General features: G+C 37.1%; 1 protein-coding gene across 1 annotated transcript in view; it reads left to right on the top strand.

Moving 5' to 3' along the window:
- Positions 1-14107, top strand: part of LOC101038219 (ovostatin homolog 2-like) — a 61367-nt gene that overhangs the window by 20504 nt on the left and 26756 nt on the right. The window contains exons 9-14 of the mRNA XM_074403478.1: positions 2311-2431; positions 3547-3656; positions 3995-4153; positions 4850-5091; positions 7457-7652; positions 7980-8126. Coding sequence (XP_074259579.1) covers positions 2311-2431; positions 3547-3656; positions 3995-4153; positions 4850-5091; positions 7457-7652; positions 7980-8126 — 975 coding nt within the window. The remainder of the gene's footprint in view (positions 1-2310; positions 2432-3546; positions 3657-3994; positions 4154-4849; positions 5092-7456; positions 7653-7979; positions 8127-14107) is intronic.

Here is a 14107-nt window from a genome sequence, read left to right as displayed (position 1 = left end):
CATAAAATAAATTATTTACATTTTTCTTTTTTTTTTTTTTTGTGACAGAGTCTCACTCTGTTGCCAGGCGCTAGGCTGGAGTGCAATGGCACAATCTCGGCTCACTGCAACCTCCACCTCCTGGGTTCAAGCAATTCTCCTGCCTCAGCCTCACAAGTAGCTGGGACCACAGACGCATGCCACCACACCCAGCTAATTTTCTGGTGTTTTAGTAGAGATGGGGTTTCACCATGTTGCCCAGGATGGTCTCCATCTCTTGACCTTGTGATCCACCCGCCTCGGCCTCCCAAAGTGCTGGGATTACAGGCTTGAGCCACCGCGCCCAGCCACATTTTTCTTAGCTACAGCTGAACACCATTGATTTTGATGCAAAGCATTTTTTTCATTATTCTAATATCTGGATTCTTATTGGTTTACTTTGTTGGTTTATTTTCTCTTTGATTCAAGTATTCCTGAAAAATAGATTTTTCTCTTATTTTTAAAATAATTAAGGTTCTTCTGGTCACTTTCTATTACTTCATTTTAATTTGACTGTATTATAATTAGACAGTAAAATTGCTTTTGTTGTTGATGTAATAGTTGGTAATTTAAAATTGAGAAGCACATACTCTGGAATCAGAGCAGCTACTTAGCTCTACCATCTTTTAGCTGTGTGATGTTGGACAAGTTACATGACGTAACTGTTTTAGTTTATTCATCTATATAATAAGATAATAACAGTACCTAGCTCATATGATAGTTCTGAGTATCAAATAAACTTACATATCCTTATAACATTTTAAACTTGAAATTAATAAACACTTTGTTGTAAAATATAACTATATCCATATTTCTCTATTATTGATGCTACTGATGATAGATTATCTATAGGCTTTTTTCTTATTTCAAATAAGCAGTTTACCTGAAAAAGTGTTTGTTTTGTTGTTACACATTTGCTGATCACTTTTGTTCCATCTGTTTTAGCGCCTTTCTAGATGATTATAATTTATTCCTCTTAAAATACTGTGAACCAAAAGTATCTGAGGCAGATTCAATCAATCCAGAAAGTGTATTTTTGCCAAGATTAAGGATGTACCCATGACACAGCCTCAAAACATCCTACTGACACGTGCCCAATGTGGTTGGGGTACAGTTTGCTTTTATACATTTCAGGGAGATGTGAGCCATCAACAAACATGTGTAAGATGTACATTGGTTGGGTCCAGAAAGGCAGGACGATCTAAAAATTGGGGGGCTTCCAGGTCATAGGTAGATAAGAGACAAACAGTTGCATAATGAAGTCTTTGAGGCCAGACCCAGCGATTCACGCCTGTAATCCCAGCACTTTGGGAGGCAGAGGCAGATGGATTACATGAGGTCAGGAGTTTGAGATCAGCCTGGCCAACATGCTGAAACCCTGTCTCTACTGAAACTACAAAAATTAGCCGGGCATGGTTGCAGGCGCCTGTAATTCCAGCTACTCAGAAGGCTGAGGCAGGAGAATCGCTTGAACCTGGGAGGCGGAGGTTGCAGTGAGCCAAGATTGTGCTATTGCGCCCTAGCCTGGACAATACAGTAAGACTCTAAGGGAAAAAAAGGAGTAAGTCTTTGATCAGCCTTTTGCTGAATAGACAATTTACGTGTGAAAGGAGGATAGAGGAATAATCACTTATGCCTTAGTCTGGCTCAGTAAATCTGCATTTTTACGTAAACTATAGGGCAGAGGAAGCATTTGTCTGAGGTAAGCAGAAGCATGACTTTGAGTTCTGTCCTTTGTCCCAAACCTCTGAAGATAAGCTATGAATTTATATTACCAGGGTGAATTTCCAAAGAACTTTTTTAAGGAAAAGTTACTGAGGCCCACAAGGAAATTCTTGCGGACGAATTGTGAGGGAGGTATGCAGTTTCTATCTCCATAGCTACCTTGTTTAGGAATAAAATGGGAGACAGATTTGCCCAGCAGTTCCCATTGCCCTTTCTTTTCAGTTTAGTGATTTGGGGGTCCTGAATTTCCTTTCCTTTCAAAATACCACTCAGCTTCATTTCCATCCTTTAATCTCTTTCCATATGCAATGTTTCCAGGAGAATTTCCTTGAAATCTGTAAAATACAGCTTACCTCCTTACCTTATGTAAAATGCTGATGTAAATATTCGCCTCCTCCTTCTCCTTTAATTCTTTGGCCATTTCAACAAGTTTATGAGGTAGAGCCATGGCACGGAGCAGGGATGTTAATATATTTGTGTGAAAACTGTATTTTTAAAAGACACTTAAAAAAAAAAAAACCTCTTGGAACACTAACTTTTAAATTATGCCTTCTCTTTATTTTTCAGTTGGAAAATGGTTGCGTTTCTCAAATTGTAAATACAAGAGTCTTCCAACTCTACCGTACCGGATTATTCATGACATTTCATGTCACCGCAATTGTTACAGAATTTGGGACAGGTAATGATTGCATTTTTTAGATGACCTGGGGATATCTGGCAATTCATTGGAAGAAGCTTGTTGAGTTAGCACTAGGTACAGAATTCAGATTAATTATTTCTAATTTAATGAAACCGGGAATCGTGGCAAGTGCAAAAATTATTACTAAAAATTTTAAAAGATCATGCATAGTGAGTGTTCATTAAGTATTTGTTAAAAGAATGAAAGAAGGGGCTGAGCACAGTGGCTCATGGCTGTAATCCAGCACTTTGGGAGGCCGAGGCAGGTGGATCACCTGAGATCAAGAGTTCAAGATCGGCCTGGCCAACATGGTGAAACCCCATCTCTACAAAAATACAAAAAATTAGCCGGATATGATGGCGAGTGCCTGTAATCTCAGCTACTTGGGAGGCTGAGGCGGGAGAAGAATTGCTTGAACCTGGGAGGCAGAGGTTGCAGTAAGCTGAGATCACACCATTGCACTCCAGCCTGGGCAAGAAAGTGAGACTCAGTCTCAAAAATAAGAATGAAAGAAGGGGGAAAGAGATAAAATTATTTAATTTGGAATGGAAAATTAACTACTTAGTAGTTAATTTACTACTAATTAACTACTAATTATTTCCTGTTTACTAATTATTTCTTGTTGTTTAAAAAGGGATTGGGATTATGCCATGGATTTTGTTTGTTTGTTTGTTTGTTTGTTTTTGAGACAGAGTCTTACTCTGTCACCAGGTGCCTGGCTGGAGTGCAGTGGCGCGACCTTGGCTCACTGCAACCTCCATCTCCCGGGTTCAAGCAATTCTCCTGCCTCAGCCTCCCGAGTAGCTGGGACTACAGGCACGTGCCACCACACCCAGCTAATTTTTTTGTATTTTTAGTAGAGACAGAGTTTCACCATGTTGGCCAGGATGGTCTTGATCTCTTGACCTCGTGATCCACCCGCCTCAGCCTCCCGAAGTGCTGGGATTACAGGCGTGAGCCACCGCACCCTGCCGGGATTATGCCATTGTAAAGTGCTCTATATGAACATACCCGATCCATATCATGATGCTATTCACACTGGGCAAGCTGGTCACACTTATATTGCTGTGCATGGTGACTTAGCTAGATATGGTTCACTCTGCTGTGTTCATCATTTCTTACAGGTGTGCAGATCAGTGAGATGACCTCAGTTTTTATCACTCAATTGCTTGGAACTGTGAACTTTGAGAACATGGATACTTTCTATAGAAGAGGGATTTCTTATTTTGGAACTGTAGGTTTGACTAAAGAATACGTATTTCCATTTCATTTTCTTGGATCATAGATTGCCCTTTGAAAATTTCTGGTCACTTTTTTTCCTGCTTTTGTAATACATTTTAAGCATTACTATGTCTGAAGTGCTAGAAATGTCCTAGACTGAAAGAAGCAATAGATAATATTATACTTGTTTCCATACTTTATATTACATATCTATGTATTTAGTAGAACCTCTTTCTGTCTGTTGGAATTTAAGAAAATAACAAGGGATCACATTTATGAGTAGAAAAATTTCCCTATGAAAACGTGAACATTTTGTGTTTTACATCATATTATTATTCTTTTCTTGTACAGCTTAAATTTTTGGGTCCCGATAATGTACCTATGGTGAATAAGTTGTTGCAACTGGAGCTCAATGATGAATTTATAGGAAATTACACTACAGATGAGAATGGCGAAGCTCAATTTTCCATCAACACTTCAGACATATTTGATCCAGAGTTCAATCTAAAAGTAAGACATCAAAGAATAGAGGAAGACCATTAGACATCCCACAGAGGATTTGGATGTCAGAAATATTAAACATTAAGAATATCTTAAGAGATAACTTGTATGCAGCATATATTTTAATAAAAATTTAAAATGTAGCTTGCTTTATATAATTTGCTTGTTCACTAAATAATATATGAGAATACTTGTTCAAGAGGACAAGAAGCTAAAGGTGTATTACAGTTGTTATACATTCTCTAACAATTAATATTTTCCTCCAGGAAACAAGAAGTAGCTCCTGATGATGATTTGGCTTTCTTACTCAGATCATTTTATGCATAGATAGGGAAGATCCTATGTTTTCTCTTTATTTTATGATGCTTAAACAGAATTTCACAGTTCAACAATTTTCAGTGCTCACATGTAACTGAAAGAAACAGAGCTCAAGCCCAATCCTGTGGCTTCAGTGAAAGAATAAAGAACACAATAATTCTCCGTCAGTCTAATGAAATATTTACACAATCTTTCATGGTCATGGTTCGTATACAAAGAGCAGAGTGCTATTATTATTTTGATTCCATTAAGTTAACATTAAAAAGTCAGCCACAAGTTGAGATTCCTCCCTGTTCTGAAGAGTTGAGAAACCTCCATTCTGCGGTAACAACTGTCCTCGGATGTCGTGATAGCTCTAAGACCCTTCACTTTCTTTTGTCTTCTCAGGCCACGTATATTCGACCTAAGAGCTGCTATCTTCCCAGCTGGTTGACGCCTCAGTACTTGGATGCTCACTTCTTAGTCTCACGCTTTTACTCCCGAACCAACAGCTTCCTGAAGATTGTTCCTGAGCCAAAGCGGCTTGAATGTAATCAACAGAAGGTTGTTACTGTGCATTACGCCCTAAACAGTGAAGCGTATAAGGATGACTCCAGTGTAAACTTCTTCTATTTGGTGAGTCTTGGTCAGTGGGTTCCTGGAATTCTGTTCAGTTGTACATCTACTTAGCCTAGCACAGCTCAGAAAGCATGCATCAGCCATTCCATGGTGACCAGAGTGAGGGCAGCCTTCTCACTCTGCTAGTGAATACTCTTCGGTCCATTAACAACAACAAACAAACACAAAATGATCTAAGGGAACTGAAGTTTCCCTAAGGTTGAAGAACTTCCTATTCAGAGTCTGCTTGTTTAAGCATTCAAATGTAACTCATAGCAGGTATTTACGACCCTCTGTAATAGTAAAATATTGGGCAGATGCCAGAAAGTAAGGTGGAAAGCTCATTTTGATAAGCAGTAAAAAGACTTCATTCTCTTGATTCTGTCCACTTTGTCTCTCTACGGAGGAGCCACCGATGTTTTTGGCACCAGGAACTGACTGGTTTCATGGAAGACAATTTTTCCACAGATGGGGTGGGGACGGGGGGATGGCTTCACGATGGTTCAAGCATATTACATTTATTGGGCACTTTATTTCTATAATTATTACATACTCACCATAATGTAGAATCAGTGAGAACACTGAGCTTGTTTTCCTGCAGCTAGGTGGTCTCATCTGGGGGTGACGGGAAACAGTGACAGATCATCAGGCATTAGATTCTTATAAGGAGTATGCAGCCCAGATCCCTCCCATGTACAGTTCACGATAGAGTTTGCACTCCTATAAGAATCTAATACCTCTGCTGATCTGACCGGGGCTCAGGTGGTAATGCTTGCTCACCACACCACTCACCTCCTGCTATGTGACCCAGTACCTAACAGCCCATGGACAGGTACCTACTGGTACACAGCCTGGGAACTGGGGCCTTCTGCGCTAAGGCCTGTTGAGGAGTGAAAAGACACTGACTTGGAAATTAAGACATTAACTTAACTTCCCCACTCTCTCCTAGTTAGCATGTAAATTAGTGCATCTTGACCAGATCGTTTCAACTCTTTAATTCTTGGTTTCCTCAAGTGTACATTGTAATTGGAGATTGTCAAACTTACCTCTTAGGGTAAGGGTTCTGTGTAAGGCACTGTTATAAGGATTGTGTATGTGATAACTCATTTAATCAGCCTTATAGATAACTCCATTTTACAGATAATGGAACAGAGGCAAACAGGCGAAAACACCATGTCTCAAGTCACAGAGTTAATGAGCAGGCGAAGGCATATTTGAAACCAGACAGTCTTGACAATTTCAGAGCTTTATGTGCCACTTTGCACAGTGCATTGCACATAGTTCACAAGGTTCCCAGTACGTAATAAAATCTCAATCATTTTAGTCACCTTCTCTGCTCCTATGCAAAGTTAATTTTTAATATTTGCTTGCGGAAGCTGCCCTATCTTATGGAACAGAATTACCACTAAGTAATAAATTCCCTAATCACAATATGAGAATATTAGGAACTATATTGCATGTTATGTTTTCTTTGTTCTGCACAGCTGATGGCAAAAGGAGCTATCTTACTCAGTGGACGAAAGGATATCCAAAACAAAGGTATATGTAATATACTTATTTTAAAATATGTACTCTACCTACATTTTTTCTTAAGGAAATATAGAAATTTTATATATATAGAAATTATATAGAAAGAAAATATGTTGATATATATGTTTAAAATATACATATATACATATATAAAATATATATAACATTTACATATACAAATTATATGTATAGAAATTATATATAAAGAAAATATGTTGATATATATGATAAAAATATACATATATACATATATAAAATATATATAACATTTACATATACAAATTATATATAGAGAAATTATATATAAAGAAAATATGTTGATATATGTTAAAAATGTACATATATACATATATAAAATACATATAACATTTACACATACAAACGTATACATATGTAACACACAAATATATATATTTGAAAGATCATCAGGCATTAGATTCTCATAAGGGGCACACAACCTAGATCCCTCACATGTGAAGTTCACAGTAGGGTTTGCACTCTTATAAGAATCTAATATTTGTATATGTGTATATTACACATGCATGTATATTAGACATACGAATATATATAGTGAAAAGAAGTCAGAATGAGCACTTATTTAAATTTGCAGATGAAGAGAATAGTTAGCACAGCCTGAGGTGAGCTACTAAATGTCTTGATGAAGGAGAGTTCTGTTTCTTTCATTGTCAGGTCACTGAGTACATTAGAAAAGTGATGTTCAAAATCCCAGTGTATTGTTATTATCTAAATCATGCAGTCTTCTTTATTTTATAGGTACTTCCTATTATTTGATTTATTTGCCTTGAAAACAAAGCCCAATTTGCTCTTTCTGTCCATGAGCCATTCTCTTTCATCTAAGTATACCAGTGGTCCAGGAAACTTTCAGCATTTTATCTGTTCGTCTCCTGTTTACACAGCCTGGAATGGAAACTTCTCATTCCCAGTCAGCATCAGTGCTGATCTGGCTCCTGCGGCTGTCTTGTTTGTCTACACCCTTCACCCCAGTGGGGAAATTGTGGCTGACAGTATCCGATTCCAGATTGACAAGTGCTTTAAACACAAGGTGATGTTGGGAACAGTTTGTTCCCTGATGTCTTCTCGTCTGACTACTATCACCGTCACGTGAGAAACTCACACTCAGTGTTGGCATAATTGAATTATTAGGGGATGAGGGAATCACCAAATAGAATGCATGATCCTTGGCAGCAGTGAAAATCCTGAGACAGCAGCATGGTGGTGAAGGGGGTCTCCTGCAAGGAGAGCTGAGGGTGAGAGTGGGCTGGGTACAGAAATCTACGAGGATTTTTTCAGGAGCAATTAAATGTATTCAGATCATCTTTATATAAAATCGTCTCCACTCTCATCTCTTTTTTTTTTCTCTTGACTTTAGGTTAGCATGAAGTTCTCTAAAGAGCAGGGCCTCCCTGGTTCCAATGCTAGTCTTTATCTTCAAGCGGCCCCTGACTCACTCTGTGCTCTCCGGGCAGTGGACAAGAGCATCGTTCTACTGGAATCAGAACAGCTGTCAGCTGAAAGTGTAAGCTCTCTGACTCTCTCTTGTTTCTCTTGTTTCTCTGAACTCCCAGAAGTGTTACCCTTCAGATGATGTTTTTGAGATGCAACATGTTGAAGATATTGAATGTTTTCTTCCTTTGCTCCTTCATGGATTATATGCTTATTTCTCTTGGCTATCCTAAGAACATGCTTATAACAGTACAGAATTTGATAGTAATTATAACAGTTTACGAGTTTTAGAGCTGTGATTTTTTAAAATCATAGGTGTAATCATAGATGTGGAAACCTGAAATAAAATGAAATCTCTATGTTCAAGGATATGCTTGGATTCAGTGTAAACTTGTTACCTATTAATGGATCTTGTATGTTTTTAAACATTTCAAGGCCTGGAATTCCAGAAGTACACATCAAATTTATTTCGGTTAGCAATTGTTGGATATTTTCCCTTGTTTTCTAACACAATTACATATAAATAACTATTGAAATTTATAATCATATTTAAGTCTAATTCAGTAATTTATTTTTTTCTGATTAAGATTATACCTATATGTTATAGACAATGTGCAAAGTACACAAAAACATGAAGAAGGAAATCTTTCAGATCATTCATAGTCCTAATGCTTAGATGTCTTTATAGTTTTGTTGTAATTTTTAAAATCTCTTTTCTGAAGGCATACATATTTTACAAACTTGAGATCCCACTGAAAAATACAGTTTTGTATTTTGCTTTCAACATGCTATAGTAAGTTCAGTTTTAAATACAATATTATAGAATTCAATAGTAATATTGAATAACTATGAATCACGATATAAACCATATATTTTTCTCAATTCAAAACATAAATACATTTAAGTTTTCTGTTACAGGGAGTGAAAATACTTTAAGAAGCTTTCAGAATCTGAGGAGGCATCAACAAATAAAGGGCAAATTTATCTGTAAATATGGAATATGGTCGTGTGCTGTGCTCACGCCTGTAATCCCAGCCCTTTGGGAGGCCAAGGGCAGACTGTTTGAGCTCAAGAGGTTGGGACCACCAGCCTGCACAACACGATGAGACTCTGTTTCTACCAAAAATATAAAAAGTGAGCTGGGCACAGTGGTTTATTTGTGTGATCTCAGCAACTTGGGAGATTGAGGTGGGAGAATCCCTTGAACCCTGGTAGGGGCAGAAGTTGCAGTGAGCCAAGATCATGCCATTGCACTCCATCCTGGGTAACAGAGTGAGGCCCAGTCTCAAAAAAAAAAAAAAAGGAATATGTATATATGTGTATATACACATATATATTTAAATGCACAGACACATATTTTTTGTTCTCTGAGAGTTTTATGGATTCCAAATAAATAGCTCTGCTCATTCTTCCTACAGTTAGAGGTGGCAAGATCTTAGGAAAACTGCCTCAAGAAAAGACTATCAAGGGATCTCAAAAAGAAAATTCTAGAAGCATTTTTAAGGGTCACAGAATATATCAGAGCCAAAAGAAGTTGCCCTTGTTTATAATTGATAACTATATTAATAGTGTAAATCAAGTAAAGTTCTATAAATGAGTGAATTCCAATTTATATTCTATAAGTTTATGTTATTTTTTAGTATTATCTTATGTAATCTTAGTTTTTAGTTTTAAATAATTTTTAAAAGTGCAAGAATGAAACAGAGAACTCCCATGTACCCTTGACCTGATTCAACAGTTTTTTAACATTTTGCAATACTTGTTTTCTCTCTCACTCTCTCCACTTGACACACACACACACACACACACACACACACACACACACACACACTGTTTATGGCATTTCGATTTTTTTCTGAATCATTTGAGGCTAGATTACATACATCAGTCTAGTGTGAAGAGAAAATAAGAACTCGGGACCCTAATTCACGATTCCAAACCGAAAAAAACAATGAAGCTGAAAACTGAGTCATGCAACAAGTCGCTTTTTCTTTTGTTCCTAAGTAGATAGCTACTTTTTTTTCTTGTTAGATTAGTTCATGGTTTACCTGTTTTGCTGAGTTTTCCAAAAACATATAATTTTAATTTATTAATATAATGTAATATAAGGTTTTTTGATACTCCACCACATTAATTTCTATTTTTCTCTTTATTATTTCCTTCCCTTTGCTTTATTTTGTTGTTATTTTTAGCTTTTACATTTAGAAATTGACTTCATTTTCATTAATTAATTTTATTGGGTTCGATGTTTTTAAGCCTATAAGTTTTTCTATGATTTCTACTTTTGAAGTATCTCATAGATCTGATACACAGCAATTGCACCATTTTTATTTTTCAGAAATTCTGTAATTTCTGTTTGTATTAACCTTTTCACTGAAAAATTGCTTACTGGAATATTTTATAATTTTCATATAAAAAGGAATTTATTTTAGAGTTTTCTTTTAAATTTCAAGTTCTTCATGGTCGGCAATACTTCTACTGATACATTTTTGTGCCCAAATATACAGTGAGTTTTTGCAAATATATTACATATATTGAGAAGACATTGTTTGTTTGTTTGTTTTATTATACTTTAAGTACTGGGGTACATGTGCAGATCATGCAGGATTGTTGCATAGGTACATACATGGCAAGGTGGTTTGCTGCCTCCATCCCCGTCACCTATATCTGGCATTCCTCCCCATGTTATCCCTCCCCAACCTCCCCATCCCCTGCTGTCCCTCCCTTAGCCCCCCACAACAGACCCCACTGTGTGATGCTCCCCTCCCTGTGCTCATGTGTTCTCATTGTTCAACACCCGCCTATGAGTAAGAACATGCGGTATTTGATTTTCTGTTCTTGCGTTAGTTTGAGGAGAATGATGGTTTCCAGATTTATCCATGTCCCTACAAAGAACATGAACTCATCCTTTTTTATGGCTGCATAGTATTCCATGGGGTATATGTGTCACATTTTCTTTGACCAGTCTATCATTGATGGGCATTTGGGTTGGTTCCAGGTCTTTGCTATTGCAAATAGTTTGTTTTCTATCCACGAGATTGCATTATTTTTTTCCTTTGTATTCTTACTAAGTTTTTTTAAATTTACTTAACCTTCTTCTGCTGAATAGTGTCTTAAAATACTCGACTAACAGTACTCTGCTTCTTCTTGCATATCCTGTAGTTTCTGCATAGTGGTAACTGTTGCGCCTTTATTATGAATTGCAGCTTTTAGCAGTGAATATTCTTTTCTATCTTGTTTGGTGTCTTTTGGCCTTACTTTTACTATTTCCAATATCAGGAGGATTGCGGCCTTTGCATTCTTATTATTTTCCTCTGTTTGCCCTTTGGATTTCACCTTGTGAAACATGTACTTCACTTAGCTTTTGTATCAAGTACAGCACTGGGTTTTGTTTTAAATATACATGTCTTTGTATTTTAAAGGTGAAAACAGTCTATTCACTTCATTGATATGACGTATATGTTAGGCCTCAGCTCTATCATACTGTTTTTCTTGTAATTCCATATTCTATTTAAGGTTACTTTATTTCTTTAGCTTTTTGTTTGTTTGTTGTTATCTCACTTAAAGCTTCTTTGAGTATTTAGTCTGGGTTGAATTTTTATTTTAGTGGTTATTTTTATATTTACATATTTTATAATATACTAATCTCATTTTTTCTTGCTTAACCTTAATATCTAATCAGTTTTTTAAATAGGAATCTTTGAGTCTTACCTGCTACCTACACAACAGTCAGTCATCTCTAGTTTCCACTTTTCTCTCCCTCTTTTCTCTCTCTCTTTTTTTTTTTTTTTTTTTTTTTTTTTTTGAGACAGAGTTTCGCTCTTGTTACCCAGGAGCCTGCCTCAGCCTCCCAAGTAGTTGGGATTACAGGCACGTGCCACCATGCCCAGCTAATTTTTTGTATTTTTAGTAGAGACGGGGTTTCACCATGTTGACCAGGATGGTCTTGATCTCTTGACCTCGTGATCCACCCGCCTCGGCCTCCCGAAGTGCTGGGATTACAGACTTGAGCCACCGCGCCCGGCCTCTCTCCCTCTTTTCTCATTTTATTGTCGTATCTTTTATTTTTTGTCAGAAAATAGCATGCTGACGTTCTCTCTTGTTCCTCCTATTCTCCAACTTTTACTCGTTTTCTGATTCATCTTTTGGTTACATTAAGTTCATTCTCCATGAGACTGAGGTGGGAAGATTGCTTGACCCTGGGAGACCGAGGCTGCCGTGAACGATTATCTCACCGCCGTGCTTCAGCCTGGGCAAGGGAGAGAGACCCCATCTCAAAAACGAAAAAATGAAAAATTTTAAAAAGTAAAACCCATTCTCTACTTGAATCCTCAGAATATCACATAAGTATAGAATTCTCTGAAATTTTCATATTCAAAGTAAATAAAGGACAGGTATTTGTATGTAAAATCTTTGGTTTATACATTTAAATTTTTTTTGAAAATGCTACCCTGTTATTAACTTCCTTTGAATATGGTTTTTAATAGGTCTAACATTAGTCTAATTCTTTTTCCATTGTGAGCTACTTTATCTTTATGTCTGAAGGCCTTGAATGTTTTTCCCCTTTATCCTTTAATCTAATAGTTTTGGTAAGAATGTATTATTCTGTAGAAGTTTTGCCGGGTATACAGCAGACTCATGCAATATGTAAACTCAGATCTTCTTTTATTTTCAAATATTTCTCCTGAAGTATACTTGTAAATATTAGTCTTTCCATTTTTCTTTTTCTAAAAAATACTCTGTACAATTGTTGGATCATTTTTGCCCGCTTTCCAATTGAGTCACTTTGTCTGTGACCTGTTTTAATGCATTATTTCTCAATTTTATTCTTTTGTTTTTCCTCTATGCTGTTTTTTGTTTTTGTTTTTGTTTTTGTTTTTTTTTTTTGAGACAGAGTCTTGCTCTGTCACCTAGGCTGGAGTGGCACCTTTTCGACTCACTGCAACCTCTGTCTCCTGGGTTCAAGTGATTCTCCTGCCTCTGCCTCCTGAGTAGCTGGGATTACAAGCACACGCCACCAAGCCCGGCGAATTTTTGTATTTTTAGTAGAGACAGGGTTTCACCATTTGGTCAGGCTGGTCTTGAACTCTTGACCTGAGGTGATGCACCCGCCTCGGCCTCCCAAAGTGCTGGGATTACAGATGTGAGCCACTGCACCCAGCCTCTATGATGCTTTTAAAGTTTTCTCTGAACTGTTTTCTCTTGGTATCCTTATACTTTTTGGTTTATTTATGTTATAATTTTGTCTAGTTTTTCTGAATTCAGCAAACTCCCACTTTGTTTCTTCTTGGTTTTTGTCAATTTCTATCTTTTCCTCATTGAATTTCTGACTCATGGTGCCTTTTAAATACTCCAAATACAGGCTTGAGAATATTTCACTTAGGTTAAATTATTTTGGCATGGCTTTTCTTTGTTTACTTATTTAATTTATTTCGTTGGCGACTTTAGTGGAGCAGTTTCATTAGATGAAATATGTTGGTTTGCGTTTGCTACTGTCTCTTACAGCAGCTTCCTATGGAGTTGATTTTTTCTAGTTCTTGATATTTTGTGGGCAGTGTTCATAGGTGAAGAGTCCCCTTTCTGCTTTTGTTTGTTTTTTAGCAAAATGGATTATCTTTAAAATGCTGATGATGGAAATGAGGGCAAAGGGAGGTATTTTATCCTATGACATCTTTTCCTTCTTTAAATGCCCTGTCTTCAAGGGTCTGCCCACCTCTTCTGGTGACCTCATTATTGCCCATTAGCCATGTTTTTTGGAAGCTTCCACTTCCAGGCCCATTCATGCCTAGCCTTTCCCTGTATGCTACACTGGGAACTGTGGAGTCCGAGGACTTTGATTTGTATTTTTATACAATGCTAGACTGTCTTTTCTTTTTCTTTTTTTCTTTTTTTTTTTTTTTTTTTTTTTTTTTTTGAAACAGAATCTTGCTCTGTCGACAAGCTAGGGTGCTGTGGCGTGATCTTGGCTCAGGGCAACTTCTGCCTCCTGGGTTCAAGCAACTCTCCTGTCTCAGCCTCCTGAGCAGCTGAGATTACAGGGGCCTGCCACCATGC

This window comes from Saimiri boliviensis, chromosome 7 (assembly GCF_048565385.1).
Source record: "Saimiri boliviensis isolate mSaiBol1 chromosome 7, mSaiBol1.pri, whole genome shotgun sequence".
NCBI classification, from domain to species: Eukaryota; Metazoa; Chordata; class Mammalia; order Primates; family Cebidae; genus Saimiri; species Saimiri boliviensis.
The sequence above is the reverse complement of the archived record's forward strand: the minus strand, read 5'-3'. Positions and strand labels throughout refer to the sequence as shown.